The sequence below is a fragment of the Squalius cephalus genome, assembly GCF_949319135.1.
Source record: "Squalius cephalus genome assembly, chromosome: 18".
Lineage (NCBI taxonomy): Eukaryota > Metazoa > Chordata > Actinopteri > Cypriniformes > Leuciscidae > Squalius > Squalius cephalus.
The window spans coordinates 28,218,520-28,241,620 of record NC_137139.1 but is presented as its reverse complement, the minus strand read 5'-3'; the positions used below and the strand labels follow the sequence as shown (position 1 = coordinate 28,241,620).

Sequence of the window (23,101 nt, the reverse complement as noted above, 5' to 3'; positions counted from 1 at the left end):
TTTAACATAAAGAAAAAAATATTATGATAAATCATTTTTCAGCATAAATCAAAATATTATGCTTTTTTCTTATGAAACAGAAAGTGGCAGTGCATCTCCAGTCTTTCTTTTGGCTGGTCTGTGATACACTTGTACCGCCACGGCCCAGGGACCACTAGAGAGAGGAAGAACAATAGGGGCGGCATCCATTAACCGATCGTGTGTGACACCACTGTGTGTGTGTGTTTCTGTACTCAAGGCACAATTGCTTCTGCTCTAAATAGAGAGCACGTGCATCACTGTAGCCTCTCCTAAACGCATCACATGCAGAGCACAGCGAGATCAGCTGACTGTAATAGTCCAAAATATTTCAGTTAAATATTAACATAAAGCCTGAGGGTGTCAAACGGCCTCAGAGTTCAGAGGAAAAGCCTTTCTCACACTGGAAGACTGGAAGAGGGTGGTGATGGCACTTTGTCATTTTGGCCCTTCTGAAAAGGCCAGATCTGATTGGTCAGTTGCTGAGAATAATGATGTGTTCAGGTCTCGTAAGGATGACCATAATTACAAGATTAAAAGACTTTTATAGCTCCTGCCATTTTGGATGTTTTTACATGTCAGAGCTACCTTTTTTACTACTTAGAAACTCCATAAAGTCACACAATGTCTGCACCCATATTCACATACTCATACTATGCACTAAAGTGTGTACTTCACTGGCTATGGGATAGTAAGTATTTTGAGCGTGAAGCAGAAGTGTATGCCAAATTGAGAAAACATAGTTTGCTTTTTTCACATTCACTTTTTAGGTTCATTCTAACTGGTTTAGGTTCATTCACACTAACACACTAACAAACTGCTTCAGCAGTTTCAGCCTTGCTTTTTTAATCTGGAGAAGTCTGCCTCTTCCTTTGTGCAAGCATTTGTGGGTAATAGCTTAAAAAAGCACATACTTCGAAAATCCACTGGTAAAAGAACGTCGTTCAGACGCTTCTGACTTAATGTTTTTTAATTGTTTACATACAGTACTGGTAGTGAACAGCAGGGATTATTCCTCAATGAGTGTTTTATGCTACATTTTTGTCACATGGACTCATATTGCCGCAAGTGGTGTCCAGTTATCATCTTCTGAATTAAAATAATTATATTTGTTTTGTTTTTTAATTCAAGTCAAGTCAAGTCAACTTTATTTATATAGCGCTTTTCACAATACAGATTGTATCAAAGCAGCTTCACAGTATTAAATAAGATAGTACATCAGTGTTTGTTTCTAGTGTAAAACGTCCACGTTTGGTAATGCTCATCAATAGTATTGTTGATTGATTAATTAAATTAAGTATCCCCAACTGAGCAAGCCAAAGGCAACAGTGGCAAGGAACCGAAAAAAAACGAATTCAGTTTTCTTTTTGTTTCAGTTTCATTTGGCAGTCCAGTTAAATAATTATTTGTATATTTGTTATTTATAATATCATAATCATTTTTATATAAAGAAAATTCAATAAAGAAATGTTACAAATCAGGGTTGATATTTTCTGTTTATTCAACAATACAAATGTGCTTTGCATTGCATTGTGGGTTAGAGTTTTGTATGCGGTGTGCTCTGTTGTATACTATACACTATAGATAATGTACTGTAGTGAAATGTGCATGCTGCGCACAGTGTGCAGACTATAAACTGCAGATATAGCAAGATTTGAATGGCGGTATGATATCCTAAATGTTTAAATTCTCGTAAACTATTTAGAGCTTATACGATCTACAGATGAAATGTAGATCCTATGAAATCTGCTGTTAATCTGTTCATTGCTGTGTCATTCATCAAAATACAATTGTCAGGCCAAAATAATTCACGTCATTATCTTTTTTGTGTTCCAGGGCAAATATTGATGAGGTGGAGACGGAGGTGGTGGAGATCGAAGCCAAGCTTGATAAGGTAAGACGCTTTAAAGCGGTCACTTGACCTTCTAACCCCATCTGAGCGCATTTAGGGCACGCATTTGTAAAACACAGCTTATTCCTTTGTCGGAAATCACATCTAATACCCTCCAAGACCTCTGTAGCCAAACACTGACATCAGACGCTTCTATAACAAGGTCAAACGGTCAACCTCAGGCTTTACGGATCATCACATATGTGCAAATGTTGGTGCAAATCCATGACCGTTTTGTCATTAGAGAGCAGAAAGAGCGTGCGCAGAGAAACTTTTGTGGTTTATCTCACTGAGATTAGTGGGGCGTTCTGGATTAGCGTATAGTGATGGTAATGCCGTAAAGATGGCTGGACCTTATTTACGGGAAGATCTAATTCTGTAATACTAAAGTCTAGTCTAATGCTCTCAATACACTAGCCTTTGGGCAGTTGACATTTTATTATATTTTATTTTATTTTATTCTATTTTGCATGTAGATTTTCTGATCTTTTCATAGTAATTTAATATTAATAAAATTTGCCTTATATTAATTGGTCTCATATTAATAAAAAAATATTGCAAGTAATGTTGAGAAGTTACAAGTTTATCTACAGTAATATACACAATATACATATATTCCCTTATACAATCATATACATTTTAAATCTAAAAATAATAAAAATATATCAAAAATATCATGTCTCCATCTGTTCCTGAAGTCCTTGAGTGAAGGCTGTCAATCCAGATTGCATGTGTGTCATTATTAGAGGTTTAAAAGCCTTCTTTAGTATGCATGTATGTATGTATATATTAGGGGAGGGGTGTGACGATACACTTAGCTCACAAGACGGAACGATACACGATATTGGGTTCACGAGAACAAGACGAGATATTTAAGAAATCTTCAATGACAAAATCATTTATCATGTCATCATATCAATCATAGTCATTTTTATTTATATAGTGCTTTATACAATACAGATTGTTTCAAAGCAGCTTTACAGGGATAAAGATTATATATTCTTATACATTATATATTCTAACATACAATTTTTTTTGCTAAATTATAAAAAGTTCTAATAATGCTAAAACTGGTTAGCAAACAACAAGATCCCTCTTCATTGTGACTTCTTGAGAAAAATCATGGGTCTGGATCATTACAGTCTGCGGTGAAGCTGTTATTTTGCTGAGCCTGATGAAATGATCAAAAGTTGCATGATGTTGTAATTAAAATGCATGGAAACGGCAAACAACAACAAACAGCATGAGAGAAAGCCAATTCATCTCTCTGCATCATTGTGCGCAAAAACAGTAATGCATAACACACATGAATGAGACCATTACACAAGAATCACACATGTGCAGGAGTTTTTAGGAAACTAACATTAGCATTCTTACTCACAAACTGAGCAACAGTAGGGGATGCATTTCGATCCATTTTTGCATGACAATTTCTTGTTAGTTCTTGCGTCTGGCTGTTCAGACGTCGAGTCTGTGGGTCTGTTCGGCAGCTGTGTAGAACAAGGCCTCTCTGTGTTTGTTAGTTTGACTCATAGAGAGAGTGTGGGAAATTAAGAGATTTTCCCAAGCCGATATTGTCAAGCTTTCAGAGTGTGTGGACGTAATCGAAACAACACCTGAGGGAAGAAAGAGGAAGATAAAATTCAGAAGAAATGAACGATTCAGGAAAAAGGGGAACTAAGCTTTGTCCTCTGGTTCGTGTCAGACTCCTTATGCTGCGACAGACACATGGAGCCCATCTGAGAATGCGTCCCATCAGGCATAAAGCAAACACACAACCACATGTGAAAGCCCTCCGCGGAGTCAGGGGATTTGTGGCATGTGCGAAAGTGGGAAATTTTTGCCTTGGCCTTTACATGTGGGATCTAGTAATTGGCACATTAGTGAGAAGAATTACCGCACAGATGAGGCCGCACCTGTTCTGTCTGTGTTTGTGTGATTTTAAGAAATATTTTGTGTTATGGCCCATTCACACCAAGAACAATAACTATAACAATAAAGATATAGTTCTAAAAATCGTTCTAAACATAAAAGAATTGCAAAGTTCACACCACAACTATAACGATAACGGCACTAAGAAACAATATCGTTGGAATCACTTTCAGAACGTTTTTTTTTTTCAACTGATGAATGATAAAACAATGACAGCCAATCAGAATCCATCCTGCAGAAAGAATAATGTTGTCCTCTGGTGTGGATGCTAATATAGTTTTCGTTATTGGTGTGAACGGGCCTTTAAGGTCAACCTAATGTTTATACATGCATGCAGGGTAGTGCATGTACATAAACATTATTTATCTTCTGATTCAAAAGATCAAAATCCCCACAAAAACACTAACAAAAATATGAACTTCTAATAGTACTAACTAAAAACTTTCATTACCATTTAAAAACTTAATATTTACAAAAAATATGAACTAAAGAAGAATGCAAAAACACTTTTCAAAAAAATAATACTATATAAAAATAATTATAATAAATATATTTAGGATTTTTTTGAAATATATTTAATATGCAGTGAACATAAGAGAATAGTCACGCTCAACATTGTAAATATTTCCTCAAACAATTGTGTAATGCTGCAAAATATCAAGAGGTTTTAATATTCTGCTGTGCCAGCACAGTCGAGGTTATGATTTTATAGTTTTCAGCTGATTCACCAAAACACATTTTATGTATGGATGGTTTATTGTGTCTTATGTTAACCCCTTCCTCTCTCTGTTTTTCTTTAATAGCTGGTGAAGCTGTGTGGTGGTATGATTGAAGCTGGGAAAGCGTACGTCACCGCCAACAAGCTCTTTATCAACGGCATCCGTGACCTATCCCAGCAGTGCAAGAAGGACCAGATGATATCGGTAATATTCGAATATGTACATGTCACACTCGGCTTTCTGTCAGTTCTGATCACGAGGGTAGGAATGAGAAGTGTAAGGAAATCTGATTCCTAACGATTCCATTAAAGGGGATTATTATGCAAAATTCACATAATAATAATGTGTCTGCAGTAGTGATCGACCGATATTGATTTTTTATAACCAATACCGATACCGATTATTCGCATGTTTATGTGCCCGATAACCGATATGCAGAACCGATATTTATTTATTAATGTAATTCATTTTAAACAGTTTTAGAAGGTTTATGTGCCGTTAAATAGGTTTAAAGAGTGAGGAATAATTCACTGGGTAATATTAGCTGGAATATAACATTGTCAGGAAAGTAACAAACAAAACAGCATATACATCATTGCATTTTCCAACTAGTATGTTATTAATTATTAATAATGTTTTTGTCAGTCTACTCTAGATCATGAAATGCTTTCTGACAAAGTGCTGTTTATCTATGCATTTACACAGAACTATAACTTACTCAACCGCGATCGCGTGTGGAGATAATAAATAATTAATTTCCACAGAGCGGTATTTATTTAGATTTGTATTAGCGAAATAATGGTTATGTAGTAAATGATAATATAATTTAGGGTGTTTAAACGAGATAATCTTGTCAAAAGTTTCATTCAGTGGCCGTGCTTGAGCATTCCTGATCATCAACCCAGTGAGTGCTCAGCAATATCAAACATTTTTTTCAAGACTATATAAACAGCACTTTGTCAGTTGGCATTTCATGATCTAGACTGAATCTAGATCATGAAATGCCAACTGACAAAGTGCTGTTTATCTATGCATTTACACAGAACTATAACTTACACCGCGATGGCGCATGGAGATAATAATAATTAATTTCCACAAAGCGGTATATTTAGATGTGTATTAGCGAAATAATTGCTATGTAGTAAATGATAATATAATCTAGGGTGTTTAAACAAGATAATCTTGTCAAAAGTTTCATTCAGTGGCCGTGCTTGAGGCACGAGCTGTAAAGGCTCCGCCCTCTTCTGGAAAGCGGTGCGGGAAGCAGCAGCTCATTTGCATTTATAGATACAGGCATGAAAACAGCATGTTATTGCTTCAGCTCAGAAATGGCCATTTACAACATGGTTAATTATATTAAGAGACTTATATTACATCTTGTAAAAAGGGGCATAATAGGTCCCCTTTAATGATTCTTTTAGAACCTTTATGGTTGTTATTGGTAACTTCATACTACGCAAAACACTACACAAAAACAATACTATTTAAATTATATAAAATTATACTATTATTTTATTAAACTTTTTTTATTTTATTTATTATTTTATTTATTTTCATTTAAATATTTTTATATATTACATTTATTTTTATTTATTATTTTTTTATTTAATATATTATATTACCTTTATTGTGTATTTTTTATGTATTATTTTGTTTTTAAGGTAGACATACCATTTATCCAAAAAATTCAGAATCTTCCAAATTTGTAACTCTGTGACAAAGTGAGTGAGTCATTAGGCTGTGATTTAGTTTACAAGTTTAATATTCTTGAGTCTTTTGGACCGATTCGGATTAATTAAAAAGAGCTGTCTCACAAGGGTCATTCATCCATGAACCAGACCTTATTGTCTGAAACCATTGAGGAGAGTTTTTGCTTTTAGTTTTTTGGCGCTCAATATTTCTTTTTCATCATATTCTTTTGCAGTGGCACTAGAAACAAAACAACAGAGACGTTCAAGAACTGTTATCAAAACTGTACACCACAAATCATTCAATTGTAGTATTTTTCTTTTTCTTTCGACATTCTCAACCCTACACACGTCTGCTTTTAATTGTGAGCTCTTTACTGGCAGGCATGAGGGCGTCAGGCTGCTGTTTTCAGTGTCTCAGACACTCATTGACCTTGATTAGACATGGATTCAGTCAGAAAGCAGCAGGCCGGGGCTCCTGTACTCTCGCCGTTCTCTCTCAGCTCTGCCAGTAGGGTTAGACTCATTGCCGCCATCTGTAAATGCTATTAAGAGTCTTTTTGGCTTCTCTTCTCTTGTACCCAGCTGACTAATGTTGAGCATCTTATTAAAACCTGCTGCTATTTGCATTTTCCACTGTAAAAACATCAAGTCAGCCCCACAATTACATTTCCATTTCGACAAAAGCCTGTTGCACACTCAGCAGGGCTAGTTTTCCTTGTCGGAAGGCGTCTGCGCGGTCCAGAATATTAATCAATGATGATGTGAGAATAAACATGCGATTTGAATTACCAGTATAACTCAATTAATTTTGATCATAACATCTTGAAAATGAAAACATTGTTTGAATTTTGCGCATTGTGACCTTTTTCTTGTATTTTTACAGGATTGCCTGGAAAAATGTGGCGAGAGTTTGCAGGAGACCGTCAACTACCACATGGTGCGTGTCGTGTTTTTTCTCATTTCTTTCTCCTCGTATGAATGACTGTGGGACAGGTCCACTGGGACCACCTCATAGTGTCATCATATTATGAAATGTTAATGTGTTCTCCATCATGTGTCGCTCTGTTCTAGTAAAGGTGCCCTGGTTGCAATGTGTGTGAATAATTGAACATGCTATGATGCTGTGAATCATGAATGATCCTTGTTTTTCATCAAGTCTGTTGTTGTGAGCGTCTTTCCTGGTCATAAGAGACAATATCTAGAGTCTCAGCTTTTTTTGCTTCAGGACCTTCATTTTGCATTTGGCATCAATTGATGACGCAAAACAACAACACAATTGTGCAAAAGCAATCAGAAATGTCCTTGGGATCAGATGCTAACATTTATTAATATTATAGTTTCAGGATAAAAGAGTGTCACACAACCTATTTATGTTGGCATCTGCCTAATTTGGCTTCTACTGTACCAAGAAATAGAATATCGTATTGGTGTAAGATGCACAGCCTTTGACATCGACAGCAAGAAATACAGTATGGGAAGCATTTTCTTGTTCCTTTTAAAAAATTAATAAGAATATTTTCTATCCTCACTATATATATACACACACACACACACACACACACTCAAACTCACACTCGCACACACACACACACACACACACACACACACACACACAACACGAACGCTAAAGTAATATAATGAAATTTGTATATAGATTAATAACATATTGTTACAAATATATACATATACATATATTTATATATATATATATATATATATATATATATATTATTATTATTATTATTATATATTTTTTACTATAGATTTATTTATTTATATATATATATATATATATATATATATATATATATAATATTTATTTATTATTATATTTTTTTTACTATGTAATTTATCAAATTGATATAATTAATACTATCTATCTATATCTATCTATCTATCTATCTATCTATCTATCTATCTATCTATCTATCTATATATATATATATATATATATATATATATATATACAAATTATTAAAATTAAAAATGTACAAAAATACTATAATATTTATCAATATTATTATATATTTATAATTATATTATAAATATAATTAAATATTTTAAATATAATTATATTTATTATAATTACGTTTATTCAACACAAACATTAACGTTTTGAATCAATTATGTTCAGATTACTTTTCAAAACATGATAAATTAGTACGCTGATCTGAAGAACTATATAATGTATGAGTGTATGTAATGCAACAATATAATGTTATTAATCTACAAATAATCTTCCAGCTTTACTCAAAAACCCTTTTCAGCCAAGATTTGATGAAAGGTTCTTTGCTGAATCAGTAAAGACAATGAAGAATCATGCGGAACAATTAATTAGGCTGAGTAATTATGACTCGTTTTCCTTTTGAAAGGTCCAACTGGCATGTGTTTCAGTTGGAAGTGACTATTGTTAGTTTCTAACACCCATTTGTCTGTTCTATAAGCGTACTCTTTTCCTGTACTCTGTTAACCCACTGAGCGTCTTGAGAAGTGTGTATTTTAGAGAGGACCTGTTTAGAGGCCAGCAGAGCCACATGGGGAAATGACATCACAAACGAAGTTAATGGGCAAGGTCGTCAGAGGACCGGCCAGTGAATCCTGCTATGATGGTGTGTGTGTGTTGGGCAGCACCTGAGCAGTGTGTGCAGTGAGGTATAAACATCAACGCTTAAGGGTCACTTATATAAATGGAGGCAGAAAGACAAACACACGCCTCAGTGCACAAGAGCACTTACAGTGAGACAACAGGCACGTATCAACTGTGCACCGCTTCTGCTTAACCCAACTGCGTGTGTTAGGCCATGGTCATACGTGTTCTTTATCATACAACAGTCATAAACGCAGATTATACACTTTTTCTTATTTCATCTAAAGTTTTCTTGCTTATTTGTCTTTCTTTCTTTCCTTCTTTGTTTATTTATGGTAACTATTTTTTTATGAATAAAAAATTAAAAGCTGCAGTTGAGACATGATATGTCATTATGAATAAATATGGTAATATGTTATTGTAAAAAGTGTGATTTTATTATTACTTATTTTAAAATAGAACTAAATATTTGTTGTCCATAATGAACAGCCATTATTACAGAACTCATTTACACATTACACATTTAAATAATGCATGTTTTATTATTTAAATAGTAAATCTATAACTTCATTTATATTGTATGAATTTGGTTTCTTATAACGAAATAATTTTTTTTTTTACATTTTTATTATTATTATTATTATTATTATTATTATTATTTAGTTATTTTATCACTTAAAAAAAAAGTTGTCCATACTGAACAGCCATTATCTCAGAATTTATTTCCAGATTGATCATGAACTTTGTATATTGCTATAGGAAGGTCATTTTAAGTTCCTGAATGGTCTTTTTTTTCTGCGTCAGAACACAGATAATGGAATTACTGGGATTTACCTGACTTCTGGACAGGAAATTATTCAAACGGGAAAATCCACAATCATGTGAAATGCTGCAATAGTACCGGTATGTGAAGATGGGGGTTTTAGAAAGAAAGAGGGGGAGCTAGGGAGTTTTTTGGGGAAGTTTTATCATAAGAACCCTTCCTGAATTGGACTGTCCCTACAATAACAGGGATTGTATGGAAGCGGGTGAAAGTGATTGGAAAGGGCTTTTTGCACATTAGAAGTATTTAATGAGCCTCGCGTTCTTACAGATTCTCCTAAATCTCGTGCGGAGAGTAAAGCCCCTAACCCGTGTGACATCAGTGTGGTTACTTGACATTTAGCATTGTGGGTACAGTTAACCTTTTGGTGAGCCTTACAGACTGTTGTGTGCAGAGATGAAATACAGTGGGGAATTCAGCTCAGGAAGAGCACATGTGACAGTAAAGCCTAGTCTGGATATTATTCAGCATATCCATACACTCTTGACATTTAGATATGTTCAGAATAACAATACAACACCAGGAGGAAAACAAAATGGGGCACTAACCTATTACCAACTATACATTAAATAACCATTAATTGAAGAATAATAATAATAATATTTGTTGTTGTTTTTATTTATTTATTAATTATATTTATATTATATTATTTAATACTTATTTTAAGTAATAAATATATACATTTATTTATATTGTATTAATTTATTTGATCAAAATAGCTTTATATTTTATTAACTTTTATTAATTAAATTATTTATGACTTTTTGTTCAAAATAATAAATGTATATATGTATTTATATATATACATATATTTTATATATATATATATATATATATATACATATATTTTATATATATATATATATATATATATATATATATATTATTTCATTATTTAAATAACAAATGTTACATTTATTAATGTTGTATTAATTAAATTTGTTATAAAAATGAAATATATATTATACATTATATATGTAATAAATTAAATATATTTTATTTAAACAATAATAATAAAAATAATTATTTAATTATTTATTATTAATTATATTTAGTACTTATTTATATTTATATTGTATTTATGCATAAAATATATTTTATTTAAATGATATAAATTGCATACATGTATATTGTATTAATTTAATTGATCAAAATATATTTATATTTTATTAACTTTATTAAAAAAACATATTTCATTATTTCTGTTATCAACATTAAATTAATATTACATACTGTGTGTGTGTGTGTGTGTGTGTGTGTGCGCTTTATTATTTTATTCAAATAACAAATGTTGCATTTATTTATATTGTATTAATTAAATTTCTGGTATCAAGTATAAATATATATTATACATTATGTAATATGTGAAATATGTGTTATTTAAACAATATATTATTAATAATAAAAACATTTATTTTGGGGATAATTAATATAATATTAATATATATTTCTATTTATTATTATTTTCTTTTTTTAGTATGCAGTTGTGATGCTGGTATCTGTGATCTCACACAGAGCCCAGATTAAATACTCACTTAGCACATGGCAATGTTTTTAACCTCGATATGTCAGTCAGTGGACCACACACAGTGTGTTTCTCCCGAGACCGGCATTTCCCAGAACCTGCTGCTTCATTTAAAGGCCGTTTGGATGCAGGATGAGCCACTGACATCTATTAGAGCTCAGTTTAGTGATGAGCATTTAAAAGAAAGAGTCTTGTGTTTTATAGAGGGATATTTGTTGCCTAACCGTAGGGGAGGCTGTAAACCTTGACATGAGGCACAGAGGACCACAAAAGCATCGTCCTTCATCACCAAGCACCTTATTTGGGCCCTGCCGAAGTTTATAGCGCTATAAACCGACCCGCAATAGGAACGAGTGAAGTGAAGCGTTTTGTTTAATTGTGTTCATCTGGGGCGTTACATCAGAATCTGGGTTTACAGCCCTACTGACATTTCTGATCATTTTCCGGTTTGTTTTGTAGTGAAATGTGGTAATGGGATTTTTTTTTTGTGCTGAGGTAATAAATGAAATTTGTTTGGGATTATGTTTGCATTATGGAGAGTAGGCCTTCAGGTTGTTGTTTTTTTCTTAGGAAAAGCTGAATGTAATGACATGATTGTGCTTGATTTTTCCACACAAATAACCACTGAAAATGCGCAAAAGTCTATTTATTTCAAAAGTCTATTTATATAAAAAAGCATTTAAAAAACCTATTTATTTATATATTATATATTTATATATGTATTTATGTATTATTTAAATGCATATTTTATTATTTAATACATTTATACATTTATTGTATTAATTTAATGTTATCTATATATATATATATATATAGAGAGAGAGAGAGAGAGAGAGAGAGAGAGAGAAATGCATTACTTTATTATTAATTATATTATTTAAATAATACATATTATTTATGTTTGTATTATGAATAGATTTGCAGGTTTTTTTTTTTTTTCAGGAAAAGCTGCAAGAAAATACATTTTTCCCTAAAAATAATCACTGAAAATGTGAAAGTCTTCCATTTTTTCCATCTTTTGTATTATATTTTAACATTATATTTTCAAACCCTTGCTTTTTTCTGCCTATTTTCAGTGAGAGTTGCCCAGTTAAGTGGTAAGAAACAGTCTTATCGACATATAAAGCATCAATTCAGTTTTTATTTAGTTTTTACGTGTTTCTGAAACAGTTGGTACCACAATGGCAGATCGACGTGAAAAATGTAACCAAATTATTTTGGTCTGAAACCGTCTATATAGAAAAACGACCTTTTAACCAAGATTAAAGTCCGTCCAGAAGTAATAAATACTGAATATTTCCCAAACATAAAGCTTTAGATTCTTTCTGTATTCCTGCAGTGTTGAACTCAAAGATCTGGGATCATGAGTCTTGATGTCCCTCTGGAGCTTCTGCGGTGATGTGGATGTGACTAAACCACATCCTAAGTATCTTGCATCACCTCTCTTGTTTATCTGTTGTTTCCTTCTTTCTTTCTCCTCTTTCATGTCTCTCCCTCCCTGCCCGAGTGACCTATTTTTACTCCTCCGCTGCAGCATGGCATACGCGATCACTTCAGACGTCCTTGCGCAGAGACTCGGCCTGAATCTCAATGAGGCGCAGGGATGTGTGATGATGATGATGATGATGATGGTGTGTGTGTTGGGAGGTCTCACTCACAGGTTTACATGCTTTACAGCTCACATTAAACAAACACAAGAGCGCCATCTAGTGTTGATAGTGGATTATTACATGCGACATTCACAAAAAGTGTCTCCCAACCACATTTTTTTTCACAGGGTAATCATTCATTGCTGTGATTTGTGTGTTTTTGGTCTAACAGTAGTCCTAACTCTACTTCCTAAATCATAGGACAATGATTTGTTGATAAAAATGCTGTTCAAGGACTAATATAAGTTGACTGGTGAAAATGTCCTATTAAATGTTGTTTCTCAGAGAATAGGCCTGTCTGATGAAGAGATACTTCGATGCCATTGGCTCAAACTAAGATATATTTATTTATATGTATTATTTTGTGTTTTTCAGATCCTGTTTGATCAAGCTCAGAGATCAGTGAAGCAGCAGTTGCACAACTTTGTGAAAGAGTGAGTGTACTGGACTATATTTGAACACATATAGCGGTGTTTTATATGTTACATGTTGACATAATATTAAACCTTTACTTTAAATGTCACTATAACTGTAGGTAGGGCTGCACCATATCTGATAAAAATTGTGATTTAAATGTGTTTTTTTCTCTTTCTTTAATCTCTAGGTTTGCTGTGCTTATATATGATATAGAATTATATATGACTGTAAAATAATAATAATAACAATACTATTGTAATAATTCCTTGTAAAGTAAAATTTTTTTTTCGAAATTTTCTCACTGGGGAAGGTTTTTTCATTGTTGTGCTTCCCTCAGGGTGATTATAAATAATGATCTGACTTTTAGAGCTCATTAATAATTAATGTGTCCTCATGGAGGATAATGGGATTCTTGAGAGCAGGTTCCTATTCATTCATCACAGGTGATCACTGATAATGCAATGGGCGGAAGATTTATGTGGTACAACGAATTGTATTTCAGGAAGATCACTTTGATATGAAGCTTTTGTGAGATCCACCTGATCTGTCATGTGCAGTTTTTTTCTCATTAATATTTCAGAGATACTGTGTTAAAATAAGGACAATAGCCTCTCAGGTTCACCCTGAAAGTGCTAGAACAGGAATAGCTCACCAAAAATGAAAAAAAAAAAAAAAAATACCTCAGTGAGATCCAAAAAAACTATTAATTTCCTTGGGATCAAACCTGAAGCCTCCATATCAGCATTAGGCCACTACAAGCCATCTAACGAATATCTGTCTGTACTTTTTTAGTGACGTGCGTAAGTTCAAGGACACGAAGAAGCACTTTGATAAGGTGAGGGAGGATCTGGAGATAGCACAGGTGAAGAACGCGCAGGCACCTCGAAACAAACCCCACGAGGTGGAGGAAGCCACCAGCACCCTCAACTTCACCCGCAAGTGCTTCCGACATCTCGCGCTGGACTATGTGCTTCAGGTAGAAACTATACATATTGAACACTTTACAATAACGTATCGTTTGTCAGCGTTAGTTAGTGCATTAAAGTCAGCTTACAAAAGTCTGTTCTTCCCTATTGTGACGTATATCCGAGTGAAGCGGCTTCTCGAACAAGAAAAATGTGGGGCGGGGCTTGATTTTGTCCATGGGGAATTGATTGGATGGTTGTGGTTTGCTATTGGTGGATCTCATGTGAGTGACAGGTTGCCCCGCCCTCACGCCAGTAAACATGTCATCAGAGAAGAGAAGAGATGTCACTGCAAGAGGGAGGGGAAGTCATTTTAATTAAAGATTACAAGGGTAATGATGTGCATGGATACATCATTTATAATAAATACTGCAATATTCCCCCAAAAATTTTTTTATTTTGATTTCATGTTGACTTCAGCATGAATTATCAATGGACAGTATGATTTATTAACCTTTTGTTAATGGAAAGTTCATGTCAGTTCGCAGTGCATTAACTGATGTTAGCAGATACAAATTTTGATTTTAATAAATGTATTTGTAAATGTTGAACTTGAAACATTCTGCAAGTTTTTATTGCTTAAAACGTCCACCTTATTTAAAAAAGAAATAAAACGCTGTACAATACAATAATTTATAATAGTAAATTTAAGCACTGTGTATATATATATATATATATATATATATATATATATATATATATATATATATATATACCACCTGTCATAATAAAGAGAAAACGCATATATTTTAGGAATCTGTCAAAAACTTGTTTAAAACTAAAAACATTATTGTCATTTATTAGGCAAATAACAAACTGAAACAATTAAATAGTCTTTATTCACACATAATAAACATAAACATATAGATAGATAGATAGATAGATAGATAGATAGATAGATAGATAGATAGATAGATATGAACATAATAGTGTTTTATAAATATCTCTTTTTCCCCATATAGATCAATGTCCTTCAAGCCAAAAAGAAATTTGAGATCTTAGATGCGGTGAGTATCAGTGATGTATTTTTTCCTGGTATATGTAAATCTATAGCTTTGTTCTGAACTCTGCAGCGTGTGTTTCTGCAGATGTTATCCTTCATGCATGCGCAGTACTCCCTCTATCAGCAAGGCTACAACCTCCTGGATGAGATCGACCCCTACATGAAGACCCTGGCTGCTGAGGTGAGCTCCCTATGGCCACTATTGAGCTGCTGGACAGTTGTGGATTAACAATTTATAAAGCTGTACAAAATGTGAATTTTATAAAAAACGATAACTATGTATAAAAATAAATAAATAACTTAATTAACTTAATGTCATGTTAATAACATTATTTGAATCCTTTTTTTTTATTTTATTTTAAGGTCACAAATGTTTTTGTTTGCAAATTTACGACTAGACATTTACGACTGAACAAAAAAAAAATTCAAAACAATTTTTTCATGACAAGACAAGACTATTCAATTGTCAATCTCTGAAAAAGAATCCTTCAGGAGCCTCAAATGAAGCAAATACTGTGATATTCAAATGTTCAAATCTTGTTTTTAGTTGGAAATGCTTTGTGTGTTTAAAACACATTCACCTCAGACCGACAAGCGCCTGATCTCTATCTGATTTCTGTCTAATTAGTTCATCGACGAACCATGTTACATCACTAACTTTAGTACTAGACTCGCCGTCACGTCTGAAAGCGCAGTGCTACGATGGACACAGACAACCAATGCCTGCAGAATGAACATGATCATGTTTTCTTAATAAATACCTGACAACAACAAACTTATGATGACCGATTGTTCATCTTGTCATAGCTGGATCAACTGGTGATTGATTCAGCGATGGAGAAGAGAGAAATGGAGCATAAACATGCCACGATTCAGCAGAGGGTAAGAACGGACACACACTCTTTTCACAGCTTTTTCAGACGTTACCTTTCATGTAGTGTGTAATATAGTTTCAAAGATCAAAGTGCAGATCATATGTACCTATATTATGAAAAAATGTGTTTTTTGGCCTTGGATGCATGTAAACCTTTTGTAGGAGACCTTAAAGAATTAAAAATAGCAAAGAAAAACCTTGATATCCACTATTTTTAAAGATACTCTGACTAATAGAGTCACTGTTGACTTGTGTCTAATGCCAGAATTAGGCTGTTAAAGACGCTAAGTGTTCAGCATTCTTCAAACTGAGTTAGTGATAGAGGATTATTCATGCTTTAATTGGACTAGTCAAAATACTAAAGACTTAACTCCTAATTCCTTTTCGTAGCACAATAAAGTTTGGTTACTTTGAATTTAACCTAGTTTTGGAAAGAAAAAAAGCTGTGGCGGTTCACGTCTTGCCTGCATCGGTTTCCTAACCTCTTGTTTTTCATGTTTTCTCTCCATTTTCAAAAAACTAAAAGGAAAAAAGAATATTGATTTAAAGATTTTTTTTTTTTTTAATGTTTGGTTAAATAAAGCCCTGAGTTATTTAAAGACATTTTTATGGATACTTTCTCCTCTGGCAGGAGTAGAAAAAAATCTTCTGTCCTCAAATGTCCCAGTTATTAATGATGTTGAGCAGACAGGAAGCGGATATATTTTGGGCGAACAGAAAATAGAAGTTCCTTCAGAAGATTCTCTGCAAGAACTCTGACAGCTCTGCTTGTGTTTTCAGACAGCTTCTGACACCTAGTTCACAGACAGATATCTACATTATATTTGCTCCAGTATAATGAGTCCCACGCACACTTAAACTCAGACTTGAGTTAATATCAAACAGATATATGTGAAAAAGCGTAACTAGATTGATTTTAGTCCCTCAGTCCCTCAGCTAAAATGAAATGATACTAAAACTGCCAGTAGATGGTGATAAATCATTGTCTTAACAAGTGAGTCATTGAATCATTCAGTCAAATGATTCGTTCAAAATGGCTGATTCATTCAGGGACAAAGAGTGAGTCGTCAAGTTATTCATTCGAACGATTCGTTCAAAAACGCAGGTTCCTCCAGTGTGTTGCAAAATAGAGGAAAAACAGACAATATTGTGTCTAAAATGTGAGCCACCTAATAGCCTATTAACTTTATCACAATCACATTTGCAAACGTGCTGATATTCGTGAAAACAGAACTTTTGCTCGTGTAATATTGGTTATTTATTTATCTTTTTTGGACCATATCTTGAAGTATTTTTATTCATTTTGGTGGCATTTTCGCCCCAAGCCCAAGATTTATTTGAATTATTTCTAATCTTCATTTTTATTCTGTTTTTCCTCCATCTGGCGCTCTGGGACTGTCTTCATCCTGATTTAGACACTGTTACAGGTGAGTGTCTTACTCTAAACCCTAAATATGGCTTATAAAACTCTGTTTTAACGTGACTTTCACTCGGATTGAAGCACTCTAAAATTTCTAGATGGTTTTTAGGGGAATAAATCCTGTGAGTGTTGTGTAACTGATGATATAATTACAGTTCAGTGAGACTGATTGATATGTCCTACAAACGCATCTGGCTTATGTAACGGCTGATGGCTGTCCCATCATCCTCCACTCAGCACAGCAATTATTCAGTGGATATTTGTCCCTCTATGGATTTATTTTTTCAGCTTCTTGTGGCTGATGAGAAAGCCAGATGTTTGTCTTTGTGTATTGTTTAGATGCATTCTGGGATAGCTTTGGATCTTCAGCGTTCATTCTGGAAATACTCGCACTCCATCATAGCAATTACCACAAACCATGGTGACAGTATTTGGCTTACGGCATCAGTGAGGAACATATGGCCTCAGAACCACATTAAGGAGAAACTTACCCATAATTCCACAGTGTTGTGATTTTTAAACCACAGATGCCTGTTCTGTTTCCGAGTAATTGTCTAAGCTCATGTCTTCTTTTCTGTCACAAACCCTCTGGTAGTTCTTACGAAACTGTTTGTTTGAAATGCATTATGAAGTGTCTCTCTCTCTCTCTTACCGCGAAACTAACTGTTCTGACTGGTTGATAAGTTGTTGCTAAGGTGTCCTGAGTGGTTGCTAGGTGGTTGATTACAGTTCAAGTCAAAAGAGCCCACCCTAAAGTATCTTTCTGGATTATTGTTAAGTGGTTTCTAGGGTGTTATTAGTGGTTACTAGGGTGTTCTGAGTGGTTGCTAAGGGGTTCTATGTGGTTGCTAGGTGGTTGCTTACTGTTCAAGTCACAAGAGCTCACCCTAAAGTCTCTTTCTGGGTTATTGTTTAGTGGTTTCTAGGGTGTTATTAGTGGTAGCTAGGGTGTTCTGAGTGGTTGTTAAGGGGTTACTAAGGTGTTCTATGTGGTTGCTAGGTGGTTGCTTACTGTTCAAGTCAAAAGAGCCCACCATAAAGTCTGTTTCTGGGTTATTGTGTAGTGGTTTCTAGGGTTCTTAGTGGTTGCTGAGAGGTTGTTATGGTGTTCTGAGTTGCTTACTGGTCCAGGTATAAAAAAAAATACCCCAAAGTCTCTTTCTGGATTAAGTGGTTGCTATTGTATTTTGAGGGGTTGCTAAGTTGTTTTATGTGGTTGCTATATGGCTGCTTATTGTTCAAATCAAAATAGCTCTTTCTGTATTATTAGGGACTTTAAGCAACAGCCTCTGGTGGAACGGCAACGGCATTCTGGCGTTGTATTGCGCATGCGCGAATTTAACTGCTACTTTGCAACGTTCTACTGTAACGTCTACTACGGGAGAACAGCTGATTTGCCGGAGTCGCTACAACGTGAGAGTAAATCTAGGTTTTTAGACTTATTTACATCATACAATAGTAAAAACTCCTCTTCTGACAAAAGATTGTCATTTAATGTCAAAAGCAATCCTTCTCTTGCTTTTTTAAATGACATTTTTTTTTGTATCTCAATAAATGAATTAATGCCGCGTTGCGCTGTCTTGTGTACGGTTGCTTAGTGATTTTTACGTTCTTGGCTACGGCGGTGTGACAGCATACTTCCGGTCGCCGTAGCCGTTCCATTCGCAGCTGTTGCTTAAAGTCCCTATTGTTAAGTGGTTGCTAGGGTGTTCTTAGTGGTTGCTAGGTGGTGACTAAGGTGTTCTGACTAGTTGCTAGAGTGTTTTGAGTGACTGATATGTGTTTGCTTACTGATCTAGTCAAAAGACCCCACCCCAAAGCCCCTTTCTGGATTAAGTGGTTGCTAAGGGGTTGCTAAGGTGTTCTACGTGGTTGCTAGATGGCTGCTTATTGTTCAAATCAAAAGAGCCCACCCTAAATTCTTTGTTAATATGATATACAATGTCAAATAAGCAGAAGCAACATTTCTACATTGAATTTTTCGACTGCAAACAGTTGGTAACACCCACAGTAAGGCATATTTCATGCATAATTAACACATTATTAATGGTGCTAAACGCATTTTGACACATGCGCTGACTCATCAACAAAAATCTAGTCTGTTATTTCAGAATTAAAGATTTTTGCTTGTCAGTTACAGCTTGTTGCAGTTTCGAAAAGGATAGTGCCACCTAGTTTGTGATGTGAAGATGTGTTGATGTTTCACAGATGAATTATAATGTGTTTCTGTAGATGGAGATGGTCTTTTTTTATGCTGTTGGATAAAGTAAGCATGTTTTTCTTGAAGTCTTCATTGATGCCCAGCAAGTAAAACTGCTGTTCTTCTTATGGCTTCACGGCACTTCACTACAAATAAGACGCCCTAAATTTGAGGTTTAATATTTCATCCAGTGTTTTTATCCTGCTGGAATACTTTAAAATTTGATAGACTTTGTAGTTCAAACAGACGATGGCTTTTATAAGCTCACACGTCATCGGCAGTGCCTAAAATAGCGCCGATAGTCTTCTGCAGTCTTACAATGTTTTGTGAGATGCTGCACAGAAGGTTCTTCAAGCACAGCTGACAGGTATTGACATATTTGGATTTTTAATGACATTTGTGTTAAGACGAACATACAGATATTTGGTTGATTGCTCTTTTAAATGCTAACGAGAAGCATTTTTACCTTCAAAGTAAAATGTTGTGATGACGAGTGAACGACGGGTTATGGACTAAACGTCGGTTTGAAAGGAAAGAAAGAAAATATTATATATATATATATAGTTTTATGACACTTCTAGCTAATTGCATGTATATTATATGTTTGCAGTTAGTTCTAATAGTGAAATAAAGTTGATCATAAGCGTGATGTGTTAGTGGCGTGGGGTGCTTGCTCGTGGGACGGCAGCTGTATGTTAATGAGCTTTAGCAGTGGGCAGGTGGACTGGAATCGCACATGATCGACCCTGCTGAAGCTGTACGGCTGACTATGAGAGGCTGCGTGACTCACACACGCTGCATTGACTGCACACTCGGTCGTGCTGCACACACTCGTTTAGCTGAGCCGAGCCGCTTCTAGAGGATCCAATGATTTTAAAATACGTAAAACATTTAAGGATGAAGATCTTCGGAAGGTTGGACTTCACTTTGGTGAGTTGCTGCACTAATGCTGTTGGCGATTCTCTTTCATGTTTACATTTTGTAGCCGAATAGAAAGTGTAGAAGGAATATAGTGGGGGGAAAAAAACTAAAAGGATTTGTATTTATTAATCTTAAATTTCTTTTGAATGTTCATATAATATAAAGCATGCATTTGTCTGATAGTTTTGTATAAAAATCTTTATAGCCAATAATCTATATCTATCTATCTATCTATCTATCTATCTATCTATCTATCTATCTATCTATCTATATATATATACACACACACGCATTTATATATATATATAAAACAGTCCACATGGGCTATATAGATTTTTATACAAAACTATCAAAACAATTTTTTAGATATATGTGTGTGTATATAAAATAGATTGTGTGTTATATTATATAACGTATACTAAATACTGTTATATTATACAATATAATATGCAATGTATGTATTTTTTTTTTTATATTATATGGGTGATTTACTCTATATAAATACACAACTGTATACACACATTATTTTTATTTGTATGTTCTGATATATATATATATATATATATATATATATATATATATATATATATATATATATATATATATATATATATATATATATTCTCTTTTTCTCTTAATCTTTCCACTTTCCAAAGCTATGGGACTGGTAGCATAACTGCATTTTATCCGTGTGTTTTGAAGTGTGTGGGAATATGGCAGAGCAGGAGAGCGAGTGAAAGGGAGGGTGTTTTCTGCACCATTCAGAAGAGAACTTGAGCGAAGCTGTAAGGAGACACAACTGAATGGATGTGAATGTTTGAACAGTCACCCTGCTGTGGATTTGGGTAAAATGAGTGACTATAAATAAGCTGTATTGTCACAACCAGTTTGAGAAGAAGAAAAGACTTGATCTTCACATTTTCTCAAGGAAACATGCAAGCTTCAGTTTGCTAAGTGGTTATCAGTGTTGGGGAAAGTTACTTTTAAAAATAAGGCATTACAATATTGTGTTACTCCCTAAAAAAGTAACTAATTGCGGTACTTAGTTACTTTTTATGATAAGTAATGCGTTATGTTATTTTTGCGCTAGTTTTTCTCATCTGGGCTTGGCTTGCTTGTTTCTCTTTTCATTACAAAAAAAAAAAAAAAACTCAGGCTGACGGAAATGCAAATTCACTCCTGTACACTTGAGGGCGCAACTCAATTAAACCTTTCAGCTGTGCTGCTGTTCTGGAACGCAGAAGAAAAAGATGCAGAACAAGAACTTTCAACACTCTTACTTCAGCAAAAAACGAAACACAAATGTGAACTAAAGTTATTTTTGCATATTAGTATGGTTGAATTGGATCATCAAAGGTCAGCAGCAAAGACATTGGTTAATAAAGTGAGATTAAATACATAAAGCATATTTGTGTTTTTTAACATTTAATTATTTAAGGTTTGCGTAATATTCTGAGTTTGCATTTCTGTTTTGAGGGATACTGAATCTTTTACACAATAACCATCATGTTCACACACAACGCCTCTGCACACACTCCTGATTTCTCTCAACATGGGGACAGGAGAGTCAGTCAATAAATAGGGAAACAAAGTAATGTGCGTTACTTATTTGAAAAAGTAACTCAGATATTTTGTTGTATTAAAAGAAATGCATTACTTTACTAGTTACTTAGTAAAAGTAATCTGATTACATAACTCAGGTTACTTGTAATGCATTACCCCCAACACTGGTGTTATTATACAATGCATTCTGGGTGGTTGTTTACTTTTAGTCTTTACATGATTATATTAAACAACAGTGTCTCACGTATTTGATCAAGGAACATCGAATGATGTTACGCAATCTTGTTTAAGATGCAAGAGCGCGCTGTTTCTATTCAAAGAGCTCTTTCAGCAGGACATCCATTCTCTGTCAGACCTGCTACTGAAGTGTTGAAGCCGCTTTATCTTGAGGTCTTCAGAGGGTTCAAGAGAGGCCAGAACACTTTGAAAGTTTTGACAGTGCCACAGACTGATAGGAAACTGAAGGCTGAAACTTTTTCAAGGACGTTTGTTTGGCTTGTGAAATGATCTAGTTATGAAGACATGATGAATGACCCTGTTTATCTCTAGTTGTGCACACTAATCAGTGTGGCGTCAGTGCATTTTACAACACACACTGAGTGAAATTTGGTGTAGGATTTACTTTGAAATGATGTTTACTCAGAAATTGCTAGTAAATTTTAACAAATAGTTACAAAGAAACAGCAAGTAACCATGAATTAAACAGGAAATTTAAAGTAGAAAGACTTAAATAGTATTTTCTTGTAAAATGGACTCTAATAAAAAATAAAATAAAATAAAAATACATTTTGATTGTATTGCTCAAAAGTTGTTTCTTTTTGGTAACAACTTTGTATCAAATCTTTCTCCTAAAATTCCCTACAAATAGACACAAATGAGACAATTGACATACAATGAGATATA

General features: G+C 34.1%; 1 protein-coding gene across 1 annotated transcript in view; it reads left to right on the top strand.

Moving 5' to 3' along the window:
* The window catches only part of acap3a (ArfGAP with coiled-coil, ankyrin repeat and PH domains 3a), a 68,981-nt gene that overhangs the window by 28,512 nt on the left and 17,368 nt on the right, over window positions 1–23,101 (top strand). Inside the window, exons 2-9 of the mRNA XM_079848232.1 lie at window positions 1,855–1,912; window positions 4,645–4,764; window positions 7,135–7,188; window positions 13,211–13,269; window positions 14,045–14,228; window positions 15,180–15,224; window positions 15,306–15,401; window positions 16,028–16,102. Of these exons, the coding sequence (XP_079704358.1) occupies window positions 1,855–1,912; window positions 4,645–4,764; window positions 7,135–7,188; window positions 13,211–13,269; window positions 14,045–14,228; window positions 15,180–15,224; window positions 15,306–15,401; window positions 16,028–16,102 (691 nt within the window). The remainder of the gene's footprint in view (window positions 1–1,854; window positions 1,913–4,644; window positions 4,765–7,134; window positions 7,189–13,210; window positions 13,270–14,044; window positions 14,229–15,179; window positions 15,225–15,305; window positions 15,402–16,027; window positions 16,103–23,101) is intronic.